The sequence below is a fragment of the Meles meles genome, chromosome 19 (assembly GCF_922984935.1).
Source record: "Meles meles chromosome 19, mMelMel3.1 paternal haplotype, whole genome shotgun sequence".
Lineage (NCBI taxonomy): Eukaryota > Metazoa > Chordata > Mammalia > Carnivora > Mustelidae > Meles > Meles meles.
Genome location: NC_060084.1, coordinates 37,960,955 through 37,984,431, shown reverse-complemented (window position 1 = coordinate 37,984,431; position 23,477 = coordinate 37,960,955). Strand labels below are relative to the sequence as shown.

Here is a 23,477-nt window from a genome sequence, read left to right as displayed (position 1 = left end):
ATATATGATGTGCTGCAGGTGCTAGCTAAAATGCCAAGATGATAATCATTTTGCAATATATAAGCATATCAAATCAACATATTGTACACCTTAAATTTATATACTGGTGTATGTCAATTGCATCTCAATAAAGCTGAGAAAAAAATGCTACAGTGCTATTCAGAATAACATTAATGCAAAAAGAACTAAGAACAACTGTACGGGTAATATAAAAAGTAAAGGTAAATCAGTATTGATCACATCAAACAAGTATATAAAGTATTGTGGTATTTAAAACATGGAATTAAAATGCATGAAAGCAATAACGCAAGAGGTAGGATGAATAAATGAATTCATGTTGTGCTCTCTAGAAGAAAATTAACCTAGTAAAAAGGATGGTATAAGGATACAGTATACTTAATGCTAATATATGTGTGTGTGTATACCTACATACACACACACACACATATTTCTACAGTAAAAAAAAGTATCACCAGCTCACAAAGGGGAGAAAATGCAACATATCTGATTAAATCAAAGGAAAGCCAAAAAAAGAGAAAAAAAAAATAAAAGTAGATCAAACAGACCCACAAGGAGTTACCACTTCACACCTATTAGAATGGCTCAGAAGGAGGGAGGGATGGGGGAGGGAGAGAGGGAACTGAGAGAAAAGAAAAAGGAAGGGAAGGAAAGGAGGGAGAGGGGAGGAAGAAAGTAACAAGTGTTGGAAGGATATAGAAAAACTGAAACTCTTGTGCACTACTGGTGGGAATGTAAGATGATGCAGCCACTGTGGCAAACAGTAAGATGGTTCCTCAAAAACTAAACACAGGATAACCATATGATCCAGCAATTCCGCTTCTGGTTATATACATAAAAGGGTTGAAAGCAAGGTCTCAAACATGTTTGTACACTCAGTACATAGCAGCATTATTCACAATAAACAAAAAGGTAAAAGCAATTCATGTTATTCCTGAATGAATAATAAAATGCCATGTATACATACAATGGAACAGCATTCAGACTTTAAAAATTAAATTCAGAAATATGCTACAATATGGACAAAACTTTACTATGCTGAATAAAACAAGAGAGTCACAAAAGGACAAATACTATAAGATTCCATTTATGTGAGACACCTACAGTGTCCAATTTATAGACAGAATATAAAAAAGTAGTTGCCAGCATATGGGGGAAAGGTGTAATGGGAGTTATTTCTTAATGCACAGTTTCAGTTTTACAGCATAAAAAGTTCCAAAGATAAATGATGGTGATGGTTGCACAACAATGTGAATATACCTAATATCACTGAAATGTATGCTTAAAATTGATTTAAATGATTTTATATTACAGTTTACTACAAATTCAAAAAGGAAAAATTAAAAGTCAGGTAGAAAAATGATTGATACCTAAGATAATGATTAGAGAAAAAATTAAAACTCACAATGCATACATTACCAAAAAAAGCAAAAATCAATGACTTTTTCATCTCTAAGAGCTTTCATCTCAAGAAACTAGAAAAAAATCAGCCAAAAGGAAATTTTTAAAAGGAAGAATAAGATAAAAATAGAAATCAATGATGTAGGGAGCCAAAAATTGTTCCTTTAAAAAGACTGATAAAACTGATAAACCCATAGAAAGAAATCAAGGAGAAAAACACATGCACACAAATTGCAAATTAAATTAATTAAAAACAGGACATTACTAACAAACCTGTAGATATTAAAAAGGGAGTATTACAAATAACTCAAGGCCAATAAAATTTGAAAACTCAGATAAAAAGAAATATTCCCTGAAAATCACATTTCCAAAACTGACACAATTAGAAATAGAAAATGTGAACAGTCTTCTTATAAACAAAGAAATTGAGACCTATTTTAAAATATTTTTTTTAATTTTTTTTTTAAAGATTTTATTTTTTATTTGTCAGAGAGAGAGAGAGAGAGAGAGGGAGAGAGGGATCACAGGCAGACAGAGTGGCAGGCAAAGTCAGAGCGAGAAGCAGGCTCCCCACTGAGCAAGGAGCCCGATGCGGGACTCGATCCCAGGACGCCGGGATCATGACCTGAGCCGAAGGCAGCTGCCCAACCAACTGAGCCACCCAGGCGTCCCCCTATTTTAAAATATTAACAGAAGGAAAACAGTAGGCCCAGACAACTTGACTAATGAATTATTTCAAACACTTAATTAAAAATACCGATAGTATACAAGCTCTTTTATAAAATACACAAAAATAAGTTATTTCATGAGGCCAGCATGACCATGAAACCAAAACCAAACATGAACATTACAAGAAAACAAACAAAAAAATACTACAGACCAATATCCCTCGCAAAACACAGAAACAAAACACCTTAGCAAAATAATACAAAATTTAATCTCACCTTATATGAAAAGATAAACACATCATAACAAAGGGGTTTCCAGGAATGCAATGGTGTTTCAATATTTTTTAAAAATCAAAATAACTCACCACATTAAGATCTCAACACAGAAAAAGCATGTGGTAAGATTCCACATCTACTCATGATAAAGGGAGCAAACTAGAAACAGGAGAACAATTCCTTATTTTCATAGACTACCCACAAAAAGCCTACAGCAAACATCATTTATGATAAAATATTTGAAGCTGTTCACCTGACATGCAGAACTAGATAAGGAAGCCTACTATTACTACTTTAATTCAACACTATATTAAAGGTCCTACATCATTCAGTAAGGCAAAAAATAAAATAAAAGCCTTAAGAAGTAAAGAGAATAAAACTGCTATTATGCAGACAACATGCCTGTACATATCTATACATATACTATCAGAATATACATTTAACAGTCAATATATAAAAATCAAGTATATGACCATATACCAGCAAAAACAAACAGCAAATAAATTACAAAATGCAATTAAAAGTAACATACATCAAGGGATAAATGTAAAACATGCAAGATTTATATGCTAAAAGCCAATGCCAAAAGAAGTTAGAAAAGAACTAAATAAACTGAAAGATATACCATGTTCATGGATTAGAAAATTTAGTGCAAAAATGTCAACAGTCCCCAATTAATCTTTAGACTTAGTGCACTCCAAGCAAAACCCCAGCAGGTTACTTCTCAAGTACTGAAAAGTTGATTCTCAAATATTCATTAAAAAGCAAAGGCTCAAGAAAAGTAAAGGAAATCACGAAGGTGAACAAAGTTAAGAGGAATTTACTACTAGATACCAAGACCTAGCAAAAAAATGTGGTATTCATGCCAGTAGAGGCAAATAATACAATGAAACAGAAGAGAAACATAATTACATATATATGATTCACGTAATTTATGAAAAAGACATACTCCATAAGAAATTGGAACCATGCCTTAGGAGTAAGGGTTACACACTAAGCATAAGTACAATATTCAAACAGAAATAAAATTTCAACTGGCTGCTAAAAGGAAACTTACCCATGTTTGAAAAGTAACATCACCTAGACTCTCTACCATGTTTCACTACAATGTCTGGTATCCAATCAAAAATTACAAGACAGCCTATGAAAACAGGAGCAGCTGATGAAAAACCAAGAGTAAAAATAAAAAAACAAAAACAGACCCTCATTTGATTTACATATTGCAGCTAAAAGATACTTTATGATAAACATATTCACAAAAATAAAGCAAAGGTTAGAGACATCAATTCTAGAGGTCAAGAACCCACTTAAATAATATGAAAACAAATTCTGTAAATAAAAAAGACAATTAACTGAGACTATGTATTTAGTAGGTGGGTCTACCAGATTAGAGATACATCATAACAGAGGGTTAGTGAATAGGAATACAGTTCAATTGAAGATATCTAAATTGGCATTTAGGGGCGCCTGGGTAGCTCAGTGGGTTAAAGCCTCTGCCTTCGGCGATGGTCTCTGCTCAGCGGGGAGCCTGCTTCCTCCTCTCTCTCTCTCTGCCTCTCTGCCTACTTGTGATCTCTATCTGTCAAATAAATAAATAAAAATCTTTAAAAAAAAAAAAAACAAACAAAAAAACTTTAAATTGGCATTTAGAGCAAAAAAGGACAGAACCAAAGAGAAAATCCAAAAGCAGATAAAGGGGAAAATATATACAAATTCTTCAGAAAAGAAAACAATATAACTGACAGAAGACTAACAGAAATGAAGAAAATCAAAAGACAATGAAATGGCATCTTAAAGGTGTTGGGGAAAGGGTGAACCTACCAACTTAGAATTAAATAAATATGGAACAGAATGTTTAAAACCATAATAATTCTAATGTTTCAGGGGTTAAAAACATATGTAGAGGTAAAATATAGGATAATAACACAAATGAGACAGGGTTGGTCAATAAAATTAAGCTATGAAAAATTATTCAAATTATTTCTTAAGTGGCAAATTTCAAAAGGTCAATGAAAATCTCCTACCAATTTAAAGTAGTCTGTAATAAGTAAATGTTACTTATTGTAATCTTTAAGGTAATAACTGAGAGGAAAATAAGACCCACATAACTATAAAGCTAACAGAGTTTAAAAGAGATTATAAAATATCTTAACACAGGGGCGCCTGGGTGGCTCAGTGGGTTAAGCCGCTGCCTTCAGCTCAGGTCATGATCTCGGGGTCCTGGGATCGAGTCCCACATCGGGCTCTCTGCTCAGCAGAGAGCCTGCTTCCCTTCCTCTCTCTCTGCCTGCCTCTCTTGTGATTTCTCTCTGTCAAATAAATAAATCTTTAAAAAAAAAAAAATCTTAACACAAAAGAAAAAAATTGAAGGAATAAGAACAAGTATGACACACAAGTGGGAAAGACATGGTAAGATGGGTAGAATAAGTGATGGATGAGAAAATTTAAAGACCTAATAGAGAAATAACATGTTCACAGATTAGAACTTCAAAAATAAAAGCACAATGTGGCAACACAAGGTGGCTAACAAAAAGACTGAAAATATCTAACACAGTAACATTTAACTGAAAAATGTGACATTATTTCTCAAATAAGAGCCTAATTAAGATAAGCTAGTGGTCCCTTAATATAGAAGTTATGTATCACACAGAGAATTGACAAGATTTAGTAAATTAGTAGTATTAAAGAGATGGATCAGGGTAGGCTAAAAAGATTCTGGTTTGAACAGTGCTGCCCAGAATTGGGATGAGGATGTACAACATGTAGATTAGGGACAAAGGTGACCCATTCAATTTTAGTAAATGAGACTTAACTGTTTATGGCACATCCAACAGAAGCTGCCCAAAAGCAACAGATGTGGGCAAGAGCAGAGGACATACAGGAGTACATGAGAGAGCACAGGCAGAATAACCAGTGAGGATGGCCAAAAATGGAAAGTACAGGGGCGCCTGGGTGGCTCAGTGGGTTAAGCCGCTGCCTTCGGCTCAGGTCATGATCTCAGGTCCTGGGATCGAGTCCCGCATTGGGCTCTCTGCTCAGCAGGGGCCCTGCTTCCTCCTCTTCTCTCTCTCTCTCTCTGCCTGCCTCTCTGCCTACTTGTGATCTCTCTATGCCAAATAAATGAATAAAATCTTTAAAAAAAATGGAAAAGTACAGGGATTGCTAATATTTAAGAATCAGATGAAGAAACTAGAGACTACGTAGTAGAAGAGGCAGAAGACCCCCCGCCAAAAAAGTGAAATCACAAAAGTTCCTAGGGTACACAGTTTTCAGTAGTTTACATGGAGCAATGAAAGTTTCAAATGAAGCACAGAGGTCAAGTAAGGCCAGAACTGAGAAAAGGTCCACTGAGTTTGGCAAACTAGTAATTTCAGTGAAAAGATGGAGACTAGCTTACATTAAGCTTGAGAAGTACATGAAAAGCAAAAAATTAAAAAGAGAAGATTATCACACTGTATTACGTTTTATTAACATATTTCCCTATAAATCTGTAAGTCCCATGAGGGCAGAAAAAAATACCCTATTTATCACAGTATCCAGCACAGTGTCTGGAATGAAACTCAGTCTTGTCTTTTCGTTCCTTGCAAAAAGCATTCATTTCGTTCCTTGCAAAAAGCACTCATTTGCAATTACTTTATTACTTGATTCATAAAGAAATCAGGGGCACCTGGGTGGCTCACTCAGTTAAGCATCCAACTCTTGATTTCGGCTCAGGTCATGATCTCAGGGTCGTGGGATGGAGCCCGACATCAGGCTCCACACTTGAGTCTGCTTAAGATTCTCTCTCTTCCTCTCCCTCTGCCCCTCCCCCTGCCCTGCTTGTGCATGCATGTGCTCTCTCCAAAAGATTAAAAAAAACAAAATTTAAAAATCAAAGAAATCAAAGTTTTAGGAACAATGATCAAATCCATAAATTAAACAGGTTTGGGGTTTTTTTTGCTATATTGTATTGGAATTTCTTTAGAATACAGAATTTTTTTTTTAAAACGTGCTTAGGGTATTCTGCCCCCCCCCCCCCAAAAAACATGTCATTACCTTAAGGTACAGTAAATAAGTGAGGAGTAGCCAGAAATGAAGTTAAAAAGATGAGTCAGACAATACAAGAGTCTCAAATAACATTCTAAGGTACAGTAAATAAGTGAGGAATACCAGAAATGAAGCTAAAAAGATGAGTCAGACAGTACAAGAGTCTCAAATCACATTCTAAGGGGACTTAGAATGACAAAAGTGACACCATTCTATTTATGTTGTTTGGAAAAAAAAAAAAAAAAAGGCAGCTCCCAAAAACAGGCAGAAACGGAGTAAGAGTGGAACCACCAAGACCAGGAAGGAATTACTGCCTCCAGGTAAGAAATACCTTGAAAATAGCTGTGGAGAGCACAGGAAATAGGAAATTCAAGGAACCAAACACACTGTTCTCTAGGTTTGGGTTGTTTTTTTTTTTTAAGATTTTATTTATTTATTTGACAGACAGAGTTCACAAGCAGGCAGAGAGGCGGGGGGGGGGGGGGGGGGGGCGGGGGAGAAGCAGGCTCCCCGCTGAGCAGAGAGCCCGATGCGGGGCTCAATCCCAGGACCCTGAGCTTATGACCTGAGGTGAAGACAGAGGCTTTAACCCACTGAGCCACCCAGGCGCCCCTGTTCTCTAGGTTTTGACCATCTTATTCTTCTAGTCCTCTTAACTCTTTTTACTTAATATCTTGAACTGACTAATATTCTTTAAGAAAATAAGTACAGTTCATAAGCAAAAACAGTTTACCTTTCAAATCAATGATCACACCTCTAGGACTTCACATGAAATCACCTCATAAATGAGAAACAATGTAACAGAGTAACCTGCTGAAACATTATTTGCATTACCAAGAGACTGAAAACCACTAAGTGCCCATCAAAAAGATACCAGTTGGGAAAAAAAAAAAATACTACACAATAGAGTACTATGCAACCATAAAATATGATGAGGAAGAGCTCTATGAACCAGAGTAATTCATAGGTATAAATTTAATGAGAAAAACAAGAGGCAAAATATAACATGCTACCTTGTGTGTAAGAAGGTGGGAGGGAAGATAAGAGTATATTTTTAAATAAGAAACACAGGGAGGATACACTAGAGATTACTGAAACATCAACTGGGATAGAAAAATGGAATTAATTATCTTAGTGTATCTTTAGACAGTTGTGATTTTATACAACTGTATAAAACACGTAGATGTTTTATGAATTCATAAAACAAAACTAAGTCAAACTAATTTTAAAAAAAGCAAATACTACAATTCAATACAAATAGAAACTGTCATCAAATCCAAGAGATAACTGCAGTTAAAGTTAAAGTAATAATAATTCAAGCACTTTTGAGAGCAGTATCTTAACTCTACACCCATAAGGGGGTTAATTCTGTAAGAACAAATGGAACTGCAAGGAGATCCTGAGCTTCACTTCACAGGTTTGCTGTTAGCAATGGTATTAGTGTAGTAATTCTAAAACTATTTTGTGTATATTGTAGGATAGAACAAATGAACAAATGAAGATGTTGCTGAGAACCCAGGCTTTTACTATGGAAGAAGGGAGATTCAAATACAGATGGCAGAAAGTTAAAGAAGAACCCTGTGGTAATGATCTGAATGGAAAGTTTCAGGATCCACCAAATAATTTTGTTTTCAACTTTCTTTTCTGAGTAGTTCTAGTTATTTGCAAAGACTGCCATTTCATGACTTCTTAAAGGTCTTCCAAATAATGGAGAAAATTTACTTATTAAAAAACTAAAACTCATTTCATCTTACAAAGATTATATGGGTACAGTGAACCTTTCTGTAAGTCTAAAGTACATTATGGGATCCTAGTGATTGTATTTTTCCTATGTCTTGCTATTTCATCACCCTAGTAATTATACTTCATGATTACTAATTTTTCCTAACTATGCTTTAAAAAAAGAATTATACAGTAAAATGGGGGGGGGGTCATGGAATCACCTAGAAGGATACTGCAATCACTAGTGAAAAGTCATTCTTGTTTTCTCATTGTACTGTCCAAAGTACTATATCATCTTTCAAAAGAAGTATAAAGACCAAGAGACACTATCTTTGTAGTCTGTTTTTAGCTTTAAACAGCTGACAATTCAGAAATTTTCATTTTCTGTCCATAATGGCAAGGAGAAAAAAAGTTAGAGAAGACATTTCACAATTATTAAACAAATAAGAATATGAATTTTATAAACAGCAGCTCTCTTGACCAGTACTGTCCAATAGAATTTTCTTTCATGATGAAAAGCTTCAAAATCAGCACTCTCCAATGCAACAATGTACGGCTATTAAATATGCGAAATGTGGTCAATTCAACTAAGAAATTTAATTTTTTAATTTTATTTCATTTTAATTATTCTGAATTTTAAACTTAGTAACCACATGTGATTAGTAGCTACCATATTTGCACTACACAAAGGTAAAAAATGATAATATAAATTAATATAAATTAAGTCTCAGATTATGAATCTTCAGATGACAAAATCCTAAATTTTCTCAAACTCAACAACTAATAGGCAATATACAAAATTAATTCAAAATTAACTCAATAGACAAAAGTAACTCAAATTTACTCAATGATGTAAATATAAGAGATAAAACCACAGAACTCTTAGAAGAAAACAGGTATAAATCTTCACCACCCTCGATTTGACAATTTTGTTCTTAGATATGACACTAAAGCATGAGCAACCAAAGAAAAAAATAGAAACTGGACTTCATCAAAATTAAAAACTTGTGTACAAAGGACATTATCAAGAAAGTGAGATGACAATCTATAGGAGAAAATATTTGCAAATCACACAGCTGATAAGGGTTTAATACCTAGAATAAAGAACTGTAGCACAACCAAAAAAAAAAAAAAAACCCAACTTGAAAATGGACGAAGGATTTGAATAGACATTTCTCCAAAGCGACATCTGAATGGCTAATAAACACATGGAAAGATACTTAACATCCTTAGTTATTAGAGAAATGCAAATCAAAACCACAATGAGATAGCTCCACACCTATTACAATAGCTATAATCAAAAACAATGAAAAGGGGGTGCCTGGGTGGCTCAGTGGGTTAAGCCTCTGCCTCCAGCTCAGGTCACGATCTCAGGGTCCTGGGATGGAGCCCTGCATCAGGCTCTCTGCTCAGCAGGGAGCCTGTTTCCCCTCCTCTCTCTCTACCTGTCTCTCTGCCTACTTGTGATCTCTGTCAAATAAACAAATCAAAAAATTAAAAAAAATAAAAACAATGAAAAGTGTTGGCAAAGATGTGGAAAAAATGGGAAACCTCATGCACTACTGATGTAAAATTGTGCAAATGCTGTGGAAAATAGTTGGCCATTCCTCAAAAGGTTAAACACATTATGTTTATATTAAACACATTATGTCATATTACTATATGACCCAGCAATTCCACTCCCAGGTACACACCATAAAGAACTGAAAACAAGGACTCAGATACTTGTACACCAATGTTCATAGCAACATCACTCACAAGAGCAAAAAAGCAGAAACAATCTATGTATTCATCAAGAGATGAGCAAATAAACAAAATATGGTATATACCTACAATGGAATATTATTGTCATAAACAGAAATAAGGCTGTAATACACAACATGGACAAATCCTGAAAACATTATGCTACATGAAATAAGCCACTCACAAAAGGACAAAGATCATACAATTCCACTTACATGAAATATCTAGAACTGATAAATTCATATAGACAGAAAGTAGGTTAGAGGTAACCAGGGGCTCAAGAGAGGAGAATGAGAGATACTGCTTAATGGTTATAGACTTTCTGTTTGGGGTATTGAAAAAGCTTTATAAACAGTGGTGACAGCTGCAAAACAGTGAATGTATTTAATGCCACGGAAATGTACACTTAAAATGGTTAACATAGCAAATTTTACTTTGTATGTATTTTATCACAATAAATAAGATTGCTGAAATAAAAGATCTCTAAATTCTATTCTTTTTTCACTCCTACAGGTTTTTAAGTAAGCTTCCTGAGGTCAGAGACTCAAGAGAATGGGAGAGGGAGGAGAGGTAACAGCACTGGAAATGAATTTTGAAAGCAAAGATTATGTAATGGTTTATCCTTGTATCTCCCTAAATCCTAGAACAAACCATACAAACTGGGAAGAGAACTACACATACTTGAATATAGTGGATGTTGAATAAAAGATGACTGACTTGCAGTAAAAAGCAGCTCAACTCCAACCACGACGGGGCCAACGAGACCTCAGAAAAAGAAGAGCAAGAAGCAATTGAACATATTGATGAAGTACAAAATGAAATAGACAGAGTTAATGAACAAGCCAGTGAGGAGATTTTGAAAGTAGAACAGAAATATAACAAACTCCGCCAACCATTTTTTCAGAAGAGGTCGGAATTGATCGCCAAAATCCCCAATTTGGGGGTAACAACATTTGTCACCATCCACAAGTGTCTGCACTGCTTGGGGAGAAGGATGAAGAGGCGCTGCATTATTTGACAAGACTCGAAGTGACAGAATTTGAAGATATTAAATCAGGTTACAGAATAGATCTTTATTTTGATGAAAACCCTTACTTTGAAAATAAAGTTCTCTCCAAAGAATTTCATCTGAATGAGAGTGGTGATCCATCTTCAAAGTCCACTGAAATCAAATGGAAATCTGGAAAGGATTTGACGAAACGTTCACGTCAAACACAAAACAAAGCCAGCAGGAAGAGACAGCATGAGGAACCAGAGAGCTTCGTCACCTGGTTTACTGACCATTCTGATGCAGGCACAGATGAGTTAGGAGAGGTCATCAAAGATGATATTTGGCCAAATCCATTACAGTACTACTTGGTTCCCGATATGGATGACGAAGAAGGGGAAGGAGAAGGAGATGATGATGATGATGATGATGATGAAGAAGAAGAAGGATTGGAAGATATTGATGAAGAAGGAGATGAGGATGAAGGTGAGGAAGATGAAGATGATGATGAGGGGGAGGAAGGAGAAGAGGATGAAGGAGAAGATGACTAATGGAACACTGATGGATTCCAACCTTCCTTTTTTAATTTTCTTCAGTCCCTGGGAGCAAGCTGCTTTTTTTTTTTCCTTTTTCTTTTCTCCTCTCGTGCTCATTCGCCCTGTTTTTTGAAGTCTCCTTTTTCTCTCCCTTTATACCGTGGTTCTCAGCTTATTTTGGGGGGAAATATCTTGAGCAGAATACAGTGGGAAAAGAATCTCTACCCCTTTTTGTTCCAAATTCATTTTTGTCCCTTCCTGTCTCAACAAAAACAAAAACTTTATGGAATCAACACCACCGTGCTCTGTGGGAAAAAAGAAAAACCTTCTGCTCCCTTAGCTCTGCTGGAAGCTGGAGGGTGCTAGGCCCCTGTGTAGTAGTGCATAGAATTCTAGCTTTTTTCCTCCTTTCTCTGTATATTGGGATCAGAGATTACACTGTGTCTCTATGTGAATATGGACAGTTAGCATTTACCAACATGTACCTGTCTACTTTCTCTTGTTTAAAAAAAAGAAAAAAAACTTTAAAAAATGGGGTTATAGAAGGTCAGCAAAGGGTGGGTTTGAGATGTTTGGGTGGGTTAAGTGGGCATTTTGACAACATGGCTTCTCTTTTGGCATGTTTAATTGTGATGTTTAACGGACATCCTTGCAGTTTAAGATGACACTTTTAAAATATAACTCTCCTAATGATGACCTGAGCCCTGCCACTCAACGGGAGAATCAGCAGAACTTGTAGGATCTTATTTGGAATTGACATTCTCTATTGTAATTTTGTTCCTGTTTATTTTTAAATTTTCTTTTTGTTTCACTGGAAAGATGATGCTCAGTTTTAAACGTTAAAAGTGTACAAGTTGCTTTGTTACAATAAAACTAAATGTGTACAATAAAAAAAGAGATGACTGACTTGAATTGAGGAGAAAAAAAATAAATCAATGAATGAACAACGATACACTTCTTTTAATGTATTTTTTTTAAAGATTTTACTTATTTATTTGACAGAGAGAGAGATCACAAGTAGGCAGAGAGGCAGGCAGAGAGAGAGGAGGAAGCGGGCTCAATCCCAGGACCTTGAGATCATGACCTGAGCCTAAGGCAGTGGCTTAATCCACTGAGCCACCCAGGCGCCCCACAACAATACACTTCTAAGAACACAAAGGAAAGCAAGTATTCCCATCCAATTAGTCATTCAACAAGAACTTCATCAAGTAATAGTACGCAGCAAGAACCTGGATTATCTCCTTTTTCTAAAAGGACATGTGGCAGTGTTCTTAAATCTCACATGATCTTTGTATACCAAAATTTACTTAATACAAAGAGGCTAGCAATGTTTAAATTCTTATTAAGATAGCTAATAAGATTATCACTACCCCTTATTCTCACTTCTGTAAATTATGTGTAATTACTTCAAAAAATAAAAAGTAAAAAGGATCCCTTGGACTTAGGACCTGGAAAACATGATGACTATTTTTCCTGGTATACTGAAAGATAATATATTTCCACTATCCACTGAAAGGCCTTGATGAAATTAACACCCCAGTAGCAGTGAGCAATACTGGAGCCCAGATCTTTTTTTTTTTTTTTTTAAAGATTTATTTATTTGACAGATAGAGATTACAAGTAGGCAGAAAGGCAGGCAGAGAGAGAGAGAGGAGGAAGCAGGCTCCCAGCCAAGCAGAGAGCCCGATGCGGGGCTCGATCCCAGGACCCTGGGATCATGACCTGAGCCAAAGGCAGAGGCTTTAACCCGCTGAGCCACCCAGGCGCCCCTGGAGCCCAGATCTTGATTTCTAACGATTTCTCATTTAAAAGAAACAGGGCTCTTTGAAGAAATAGTTAATTTCAGGACTCAAGCAAGAATACTACAAGGTAAGCCTGGGATACCTTGTACCCAAATATCTTGGGCCCAAAACCAGAGTAATCATCAAGGAATTATGGAACATGCCAAGGGGCTCCCAAAGGCCAAACTGTAACAATTTAAGCATCACAAGGAATAATGACAAATTATCACACACTAAATGTTAAAAAAAAAAAAAAAGTTTATAGTAATAGTAAAAGAAGGGAAGAGGCTCTTTACAGAAAACTGCCAGCTATCAACATAGATGATTAGAAAATCACTAATTTGCAAACATTAATATAATAACTAATTCAGGCAAGGAATACCCATGGCAAAGGGTTGTTGGGGAACAGGGTATGTAGAGTCTTCAGGCATTATTAGCATTTAAAGCACTTAATCCTACACAGGGGAAAAGGGTACTTTTATGGTGGAAAGATCTGGCAGATGCCCCCTTAAACAAGTAATTAGCAACACCAATCACGAGATAAAGTAACATGTATCTCCTGCTGTGAGGCAGTGAGAAGTTATCATCATCTATGTAGTATTCTTGTCATAAATGTTTAACTATTTTTTCATGATTTTATTCAAGACAAATTTCTAAACTCTGGGCCATTCTATAACAAAACTTTTGTCAACTCTTCAAAAATACCAAATTCATAAAGATGAAAGGTGGCAAGGGGGTTATTATAGATGAAAGGAACCTAAGGGAAAGACAGCCAAATGCGATCTTGGATGGAAAGAGAGCTATAAAAAACATTTTTAGAAAAACTGAGGACATCTGAGTATATTAAATAATAACATTGTGTGCCAGTGTTCATTTCTTGGGTGTGAAAAAAGATATTATGTTTATGTAGAAATATGACCTTGTTCTAAAAGAATATGAGCTTAAGTATTGGAGACATGATAATGTCTGCAATTTACTTTCAAATAGTTCAACAATGAAAAAAGAAAAAAGAATAGACATATAAAGTAAAATAAAATGGTACAAAATATTATTGATACTCTAAACTATTCCTTAAATTTTTGTGTCCTTTTACAATTTTTCAAAATAAACTTAACAGCTTAAATAAGAAAAACTGTCCCCCACCAAAACAAAACACTGCCCTAGGGCAGACTAAAAATACTGAGACTCACATCAATCTGGAGATGAAGGAAAGAATGATACAAGCTATAAAATTTTCAAGCCCATACTAAAACCATTAGATGAGAAGACAAAATCAAGCACTTATGGTTGAAGCACAGACTCTGCACCTCCTCTTCCCTTTCCCCACCAGTGTTCTGGAACTATTCTTGTCTTGTACTCTAATGTGGAGAGGCCTAATATAATGAAAATGGGTTTGTTTGTTTGTTTCTTGAAATACTGTAGCGTAATGTTTATTAAGAAATTCCAAAAGACTAAAATCAAACTTGTTTTTTCTAATGGCACATGACTGGCATGACAGTAAGTGGTAATAACAGTAACTAAAACAAGTTTTTCTAAAATAAAATATAATTCACAAGTAATTAGTTCTAAAAACTCATTTACTTAAAAAATATACCTTTGGGGACGCCTGGGTGGCTCAGTGGATTAAGCTGCTGCCTTTGCCTCAGGTCATGATCTCAGGGTCCTGGGATCAAGCCCCACATCTGCCTCAGCATCCCTGCTGAGCAGGGAGCCTGCTTCCCCCCTCTCTCTGCCTGACTCTCTGCCTACTTGTGATCTCTCTCTCTGTCGAATAAATAAATAAAATCATTTATACACACACACACACCCCTTTGACTATAAACAAACTTATAACCCTGCCTTTCTTAAAAGCAGGGGAAAAAAGGAGGGAGAGAGAGAACCTCAACATTAGAAAGACCAAACACAGTCTTCAATAAGTTACCTATAAAACTCAATTTAGAAATAGCATTTTCTAGGGGCAGCTGCATGGCTCAGTATGTTAAGCATCTGACTCCTGATTTCCACTTAGGTCATGATTTCAGGGTCATGGGATTGAGCCCTGCCAGCTCCGTGCTCAGCATGGAGTCTGCTTGAAATTCTCCCTTCTCCCCCTCCCTCTCTTTATTAAAAAAAAAAAGAAAGAAAGAGGAAGAAAAAGCATTTTCTAAAATTCAAAACCCATTCAGAAAAACTCTTAGCTAACATGGAATATACGGAAATTTCCTTAACCTGATAAAAAGTAAATACTAGGGCGCCTGGGTGGCTCAGTGGGTTAAACCGCTGCCTTCGGCTCAGGTCATGATCTCAGGATCCTGGGATCGAGTCCCGCATCAGGCTCTCCGCTCAGCAGCGAGCCTGCTTCCCTCTCTTCTCTCTGCCTGCCTCTCTGCCTACTTGTGATCTCTGTCTGTCAAATAAATAAATAAAATCTTTAAAAAAAAAAAAAAGTAAATACTAAAAATATCCACAGTAAACATCACATTGACTGGAAATTTTGAAAGTTTACCCCTAACACCTACCACCATCATCACCATTTTTATTAAACCTTACACTAGAAATTCTAGCCAGTGCAAAAGGCAAGAAAAATAAAAAGTATAACAACTGGAAGGATAAAATAAGGCAATCCTGAGGAATCACAACAACACTTATACTACCAGGTATCAAGATGACTTATAAAGCTATAATAATTAGTGTAGGTTTGCAAGAAAAGACAACAGGCCCTTGGAACAGAGTCAAGAAATGGACCCACACATATAGTTACCTTCTTTATGACAAAAACAATGATGCAATGGAAAAGGACAATCTTTCCAATAAACAGTGATGGAGCAACTAGGAATGGTAAAAATGAAATCTGACCCCAATCCCCCATTATACACAAAATCAATTTCAGGTAGACTGTAGATCTAAACATGAAAGGCAAAACAATAAAGCTAGAAGAGAATATTAGGGTAGGAAAGACTTCCTAAAAACAAGACCAAACACACACACACACACACACACACAAACACCAATCATAAAGGATGGTTAAAATTCAGAATTTCTTCTCTTCATCAAAAGACAGCATTACAGACTGTTAGTCAAGCCAAAGACTAGAGTAGAAATTTACAAAGCATTCCTTAAAAAGTACTCATATCAAAAGTACATAAAGAACTGCTATGCACCAATTAGAATATGGTGAACATCCCAACTGAAAATGGACAAGAGATGAGCAGGTTATTTTACCAGAAACAAACAAAACAAAAAAGCAAATGGCCAATAACTATTTGAAAAGGTGACCAACCCTATTAGTCAATATTAAAATGTCTAGCATTTAGACTATCGAAGGTCTCTGAGAACACGCAAGAGCTAGCGCCTTCACCCCGGCTGACAAGGAGTGTAAGTTGGTATAACCACTTTGGAAAACAAGCCTCATAGGTAGAACTGAAGACAAAATCCCCACTAGAAGTTCAGGGCAAAAATTACAAACCATCCAAATTGTTCACCTGAAAAACTGAGTCAAGGAAGATTCTAGTATCAGCCTAGTAGACAGAATTTTCATGATATATGATACAACTCGCCGATCTCATTATCCCTTTCTACACACCTGAGAAATGGATGTTTATAATTTAAGATCAGTATGATTCTCAAAACACATTCCAATGGCTTCTCATCTCATAAAAATAAAAACCAAAATCTTTACAATGACCTGGCACAGCTCTCACCATGATTCATTCTGAGCTGGCTGCCCTGACTAGAAAGCTCTTTTCGAAAATACACTCCTTTACCAAAACTTTCTTTTCTACCTAGCTTTACCTATCACAAACCACCTGACATTTTAAACGTGCCTACTCCATGCTTTTACCACCAGAATGTAACTTCCATAAAAGCAAGGACTTTATTTTGTTCATTACTGTGTCCTCAGCAGAGGAATGTAGTAGACATGTGCCTGCGTGCGGCAGATACAAGCCTGGCATGCAGAAGTGCTCAGTAGTGGTTGAAAAGTTACATGTTTGGATTCTGGGTTTAGAGAGAACAGCTGTTGTATAGGTTACAAGGCTGACAGTTTCTTAAACTATGTGCAGTTCAGTTTATCAGAAGAAATATGAAAACACTCCATTAAGTTAAATTAGTTGTTCTGCTTTATGAAAAATTTGAAATATTTAGTGTGAATCCAGGTTCTATATCAGGAAAGCAAAAATTATTCCAAATTCCAATGGACAAGTATAAAACCACTCAGCAGTAATCATAATAATATTATACTCGTGAATTCCCCAAAGTTACTATCATCCTACAAATAAACCTATGAAAACAATACTATATACCACTTTTTTCATGTTACAATAAAATGTCAATAATTCTGCTAATAAAAGTAATAGTTCCTGGAAATATAAAATGCAAATATCGTAGACATATTACCCTGGCCAAGAAACCAAAATTTCAACATAATGCAACTTGAAGATAGAACTAAATTTAACAAGATCTAAGCATGAGGAAACTTCCCTAGAACAGCCCACTACAGTCCTAGATCATAACTTATATGGCACACAGGTCAGTCTAAAGAGGCTCCAAAGTAGTTCACATTTTTTTCACCAAATATTTTACTGTCATTGATAAAACCGTATTTAGTTAAAAGAAGGGGGGGGGAAGATGAGCCAAGTTCTTGTCCCTGTAATCTTCTGACAGAGAATTAAGAGCAAATAAAACCTCCAAGGAATAAGGAAAAAAGGAAATCAACTGGGGAATGGATGTTTGAATAAATTATACCTATCAATTCTGGAATAACCAAGAAAATAAACCACACTAACTGGTGTTCCAACTAGCCAAGAGCCATTTTTCAGGCCCAGAATGTATTTAGCAATTAAAGATACAACATTCCAGTTTTCATAACAATTAATTAAAATAAGTTTTATCAACAGCCTTTATCGAAAGAGCTAAAATCCCATCCAATTTCACTCACTTTTAGCTAAAATAAGAAATGAAATTGTGTGCTTTAAAAACATGTAATGGTGTTTACCTATATAAATGGTGAATACTTACATACATATAAATGTAACTGTAACCACCCGACACATACTGCTCTACCATTTTAAATGCCTGCATAAAAGCTCCTCATACTGTCATGTTCTAATCAATATCCTAATGTTGAATTTTTAATTTTTCATTGTTGGATTTTTAATTTTAAATTATTATAAATAAAGCTACAGGGAACCTTTCTGTACATGTCTTTTTGTTACATCAAAAAGAAACAAAAAGACGCTTTAACTAAAAAAAAAAAAAGTTTTTGAAAATGTTTCAGCTTTGATGCTATATATGAAAACAATGTTAAAATATTTGATCCTGTCCATTTATTACAGATGTTGTCATTTGTCAGGGCTGTGGCTCATTAATGCCCCTCCTTTTGTCTTTTTTCCTCAGTCAGTAATTTTTTGTCTTGTTATTCAGTGCTCCAAACATAAACAAGGGAAAAACAGAGAGAGGAGCCAACTTGTCATACTTCTTAGCTGAATTTGAAAAAAACGAAACAAAAACAAACAACAACAACAACAACAGAAAACAGTGAGAGCCAACATTTAAACCACAGTACCTGGCAGCCTTTCTCCAACAAGGCTCCCAGCGAAATTAATGCCCTAAATCTAAAGTATCCGTTGCATGTAATGAATTAATTTCTCTCCTCTGCATCTAAAGCCTACAAGCTATGTACACACACACACACACACACACACACGAAGTCATTCACATCACTATCTTCAGATGTTAATTCTCTCTCCCACTGGGAAAACTGAAGTCCTAAAGCACATTTAACTGGATTTATATTAAAAAAACAATAAGTGCCACACAAATACAAAGCTACAATGACATTTTCCCTTTTTTCATTCTAAGAATGTCCCAACACTTCTATTATTACTGTACTATGGCCAGGTTGGTTTTAAAGCCTAAATAAAGTCCCTCACAAAAAATTTTAATTGAGTATTTACTAGGTAGTTTTCCTATACTAAACTATAATTAAAGTATAGCTATCTAACCAGTATATTTTGTGGCATTATGGGTCTCCTGTTCACAGAAACAGATCCTTTAAAATACAGTGTAGTCTATTTAGGGAAGGGTTTTATCATCAACTGGGAATGATTTACATACCCATGACACACATGCACTTTCTTACTTTATGTGCCAAAACATTAACACAACACAGAAAAGTAATTTGGTAACACAGCCAATGTCTACTGAAAATAGTTATTTCGGTTCCCACAGGACTGTAACTGAAAAGGCAGTCTTCAAATGTAACTGAATACTATACCAGAAAGCTGTTCAGAGCACCCCAAAATGTATCCTTTGTATTTCAGCCACACTGACATCAGAATAAAACTAAGGATGTCTCTTTTTACCATGACAAACAGAAGAAAACATATCAAGTCAGCATTATGCACATTATACTATGAAAGAGACAAGAGTAATCTCTCTACAGAATACACTAAAGGCAATGGGAACAACATCTTCTAAGACTCTATTTCACACTTCCTAAAAGAACAAAAAATGTAAATAGTTTTGACAAAAATGAATAAATTCTTCTCAGGAAGAGCGGTCTTTTTTCTCTTCCAAAAAAGAAAAATGATAATAATAAGATCCATTAATGTCTTCTAATTTAAATACACAACATTTGTTGGATTTAAAAAAAAAAAAAAGCCAAGTTTAAAACCCAGCAGTTGTACAAGGCACTAGGGGGGGAAAAATGGCTGTCAGAAAAGGAAATACAATGCATACAATAATTTAGAACTAGAACAAAGTAGGAAAGATTCTCACAGTCATCCTGACAGATAGCTTCCAAGCAAGCCAGGATTTTTCAGGTTGTATCAAAAGTCCCACATCCAGCTGAACTGAGTATATTTATATACCTATGTAAGTAGTTATTTTTATACAAGAATGTTCAACAGAAGAAGACAGGGATTCCCACTGTTAAACTTTTGAAACAACTTCGCAACTCTTTTAACCAAGATACTCCCAAAATGGTCTAGGACCTTTTTAAGTAAATTAATGCTGCTTGTCAAAGAATTTCAAACTTTCAGCAAATCACCTGAACCTGAAATGCTACAGAATCCAAAGGGGGGGGGGTCCCAAATTAAACATTAACACTGTATTTCTTAAATTGGGCAAACTTTTTCATATACAATCCCATTAAGAAATGCGAAACTTTCTTCTCTCTACACTGGCAGATTAAAACTCACATATGATACGACTGGAGTTAAAATGTAATAAAACAGCGTTCTATTTTTGACAAAAACTAAACAAAGCTGGAATTGCACACGAAGGGTATCATTACAAACCTAATAAAACTTCTAAAAGCGATCAGGTCAAGAGTAACAAGGAGTATACATTTAGCAACAGCTTTTTTTTTAAGGGGGTAAGGTGAGCACTTCCATTAACCGCGTCCCCCGACGCCACAAAATTCCCACGCACCGTTGCATTCCTAACGTCTAAAACCTCACTTAGATAGGCCAGTTAAACAGATTGTCACCTCCCTCTCCCCCATCCCTTCCCTCCCCTCGAAGGTCAAAGGGCTCCAGACAAAAGACAACAAAAGCACGTGACAAAAGTTTCTCCCAACACTTTCTCTCTCCAGGCCCAAAGGCGGTGCTCCCCCGCGGCACGGGGTCAGGATCGAGCTGCGCCCCACACCAGACGGCTGCGGCCCACAGACGGCAGGAGGGGCCCGCCAGGGCGGGCGAGAGGGAGGGGTGTCGGGCCCCGAGGAGGGTCCCAGTCCCGGGAAAGGGGGCGGCGGGCGCCTGCCCAGACCACCCGCGGAAGCGCGGGGCCCGGAGCGGGGCCTGTTACCTTTTCCTGCTCCTCGCGGAGCCTCGCCACCTCCGGGGCACGCAGCGGCGCTGCGGCCGAGGCTGAGGCTGAGGCTGAGGCCGAGGCCGAGGCCTGGGGCCCGGGGTCGGACGGGGCCTCCATGGCGGGGGCAACCGGGGCCTCAGCGGGGCGAACGAGTCCTAAACAAATGTTTATGGAGGCGGCGTGGCCGGCGGCTGCCCAGAGCCCGCGTGCTCGCCCTCATGCACTGCGCGCCCCGCGCTGAGGAGGCCGCGCCCGCCTTCTCCGCTACCGCGGCGGCCGCTGCTCGCGTCCGGGCTGCCCGCGGCCGCATCTCACACACGCATGCCGCCCGCTGCCGCCGCCGCCGCCGCGGGCTGAAAGCAGCAGGCGGGCCGGTGAGAGCCAGAGGCGCCTGTCCGGTGGCCGGGCCGAGACAGGAGTCCTGTGACGGCCGCGCCTCCTCCGCGCCTCCCCCGTAAACTCCGCCTCTCTCCCCGCCCCGCGCGGCACGTCGGGAAGCGCGTGCGTAACCTCCTCCCTTGGCCCCGCCCCCCAGGGCGAGTCACGTGGTGAGGGAGCGTAGCGGCTGGAGTAGGCTTAGTAGGCTGTGCTCGGTTGCAGCCCTCTGGAAGCTTTCATTCTAGCGGCATTGATGCTCAGAGAGTGCTCCTGGAGGTGAGCACTATGCCCTTTCATCCTCCATGCTCCAGTCGCTTAGCGCTGCGTCTGGAGATAGGGGCTCAGTTTATGCACCAAAGCAGTTTCGTTAGGACATTTAATTTTAGCAAAGTCAACTCTTCCCTGTGCCTGTTTAATGAATTAAAATATGCAATTATATTTTGCCGTGTATTAATTACTGTGATTGTATTAATATAGTGCTTTGTTTGGACTATTTAAGAGATTTTTCAAGGATAACTCTGCCCATTCTTTTTCTCTTATTTCAGAACTATGCCCCTTTTCTCCTAGGGCCTCTGTACACAGTAGGCACCCAATTAATGCTTACTGGCTGGAACTGGCCTTGGCCTAACAACCACCTCTGCTCCAATTCCTAACAGGAATGGGTAGATCCTGTTCCTTCGGCATTGTACAGATGGGAATGGGCTTGAAGTTACCTGCAGTTTACACCTTCGTGTGCCTGATTGCTCTATTTCTGTTCCCTCTCTCCTGGCCTGCTCCCCAGTCCAGATAGACCCTTTTTTCCATTTGCTTCAAAGGAAGACGAAAAGAAAACTTGGGCAAATGGTCAATGTTAATTCCTCTCTTTTCCTCACTGCATATCCAACATCAACACCTTTGAAGGAGCCAGAATCTGACTGCTCATATCACCTCCCCCAGCTCTACCATCATGTCTGTGTCCTCAGCCACCACTGTAGAGTTTTCTCTGGCCTCCTTGTTTCCACTCTTGTCCCCTGAAATGGACGTGGTCAGCTGCCCACCGGATCTCCCCTCCTTCAGATGTTCAGCCCCAGACCACATGACTCCTATTCCCACCCCAGCTCCAGTCTAAAGACAATGCATCTTCCCCATAAGTGGCTGATTCAGGAATGGGCATGTGACACGTCACAAACAGAGGTTTTCTCGAGGTTTCTGAAAAAGTTCTCCCTCATTCTTTGGAAGTGTTTCCATTTAGAAAAAAAAAAAATTACCCATCCCTTGGTGGGGAAGTACAAAGCATATGGCCCTGAGTATTTCAGGTCTAGTAAGACAGCCTAGACACCTCCCAGACTCAGAATGAAGTTGAGTCTGTGGTCCGCAGAGCCAAGAGACAGAGGTTGAGTTCTCCTGTGTCACAGCACTTGACTCAAGGCTGAATCTGCCAATTCTGAAATCTGCATTACCTTTGGACTTCTGGTTAAAGAGACCAGTAAGTTTCCTGACTGATTAAGGCAGTTTGCATCAGGTTTTCTATCACGAACAGCCAAAGACTCTGATTCATGCGCCCCCAATCTGTTCTCAGCTCAGCAGCCTGAGGGAGCTTTTAAAAATAACCAGATCATGTCATTCTCCCTGTTTGAGCCCTCCATGACTTCCTCTGCAACCAGAATAAAATCCAGACGTCCTACTAGAATTCTGGACTGCTTGACCCACCTCCCCACTTCCTTGCCAGCCCCCTGCCATTCATACCCACCACAGTTGGTTTCCCCCTTCTCCGACTCCAAGTCTTGGCACTGGCTGAGCTTTCTGCCCGCTGTACTCCAGATCTTTGCATGGTCTACTCCTTTGTATTACGCAGGCCTCAATTCAAATCAAGAGGCTTTTCTGACATCCTGTCCATAGAAGCCCCTCCCCTCTCCTCCAAGCACACCCCAGCTCCTCACTTTTTAAATTTTCATAGCACTTATCACTTTTTAGGATTCTCACTTATATCTGATCTGCTTCCATACTGGTCACCATCTCTTCACACTAGAACACCATCTCCATGAGAGCAGAGAGTTGGTAGACATTGTGTGAAATTTGCTGCTTCCTTCTACTAGGTCCTAGAACCCAGAAGCGACAGCAGAAGAACTTGAACTATAAACCCAGACAGACCCAAGTTGTGATCCCA

The 23,477-nt window shown here is 37.9% G+C and overlaps 1 protein-coding gene and 1 pseudogene across 1 annotated transcript in view; one reads left to right on the top strand and one right to left on the bottom strand.

The window, feature by feature from the left end:
- Positions 1 to 21,393, bottom strand: part of URI1 (URI1 prefoldin like chaperone) — an 87,721-nt gene extending 66,328 nt beyond the window's left edge. The window contains exon 1 of the mRNA XM_045988623.1: positions 20,948 to 21,393. Within this exon, the coding sequence (XP_045844579.1) occupies positions 20,948 to 21,070 (123 nt within the window). The 5' untranslated portion in view covers positions 21,071 to 21,393. The remainder of the gene's footprint in view (positions 1 to 20,947) is intronic.
- LOC123931171 lies at positions 758 to 12,049 on the top strand (annotated as a pseudogene).
- Positions 21,394 to 23,477: the final 2,084 nt, after the last annotated feature.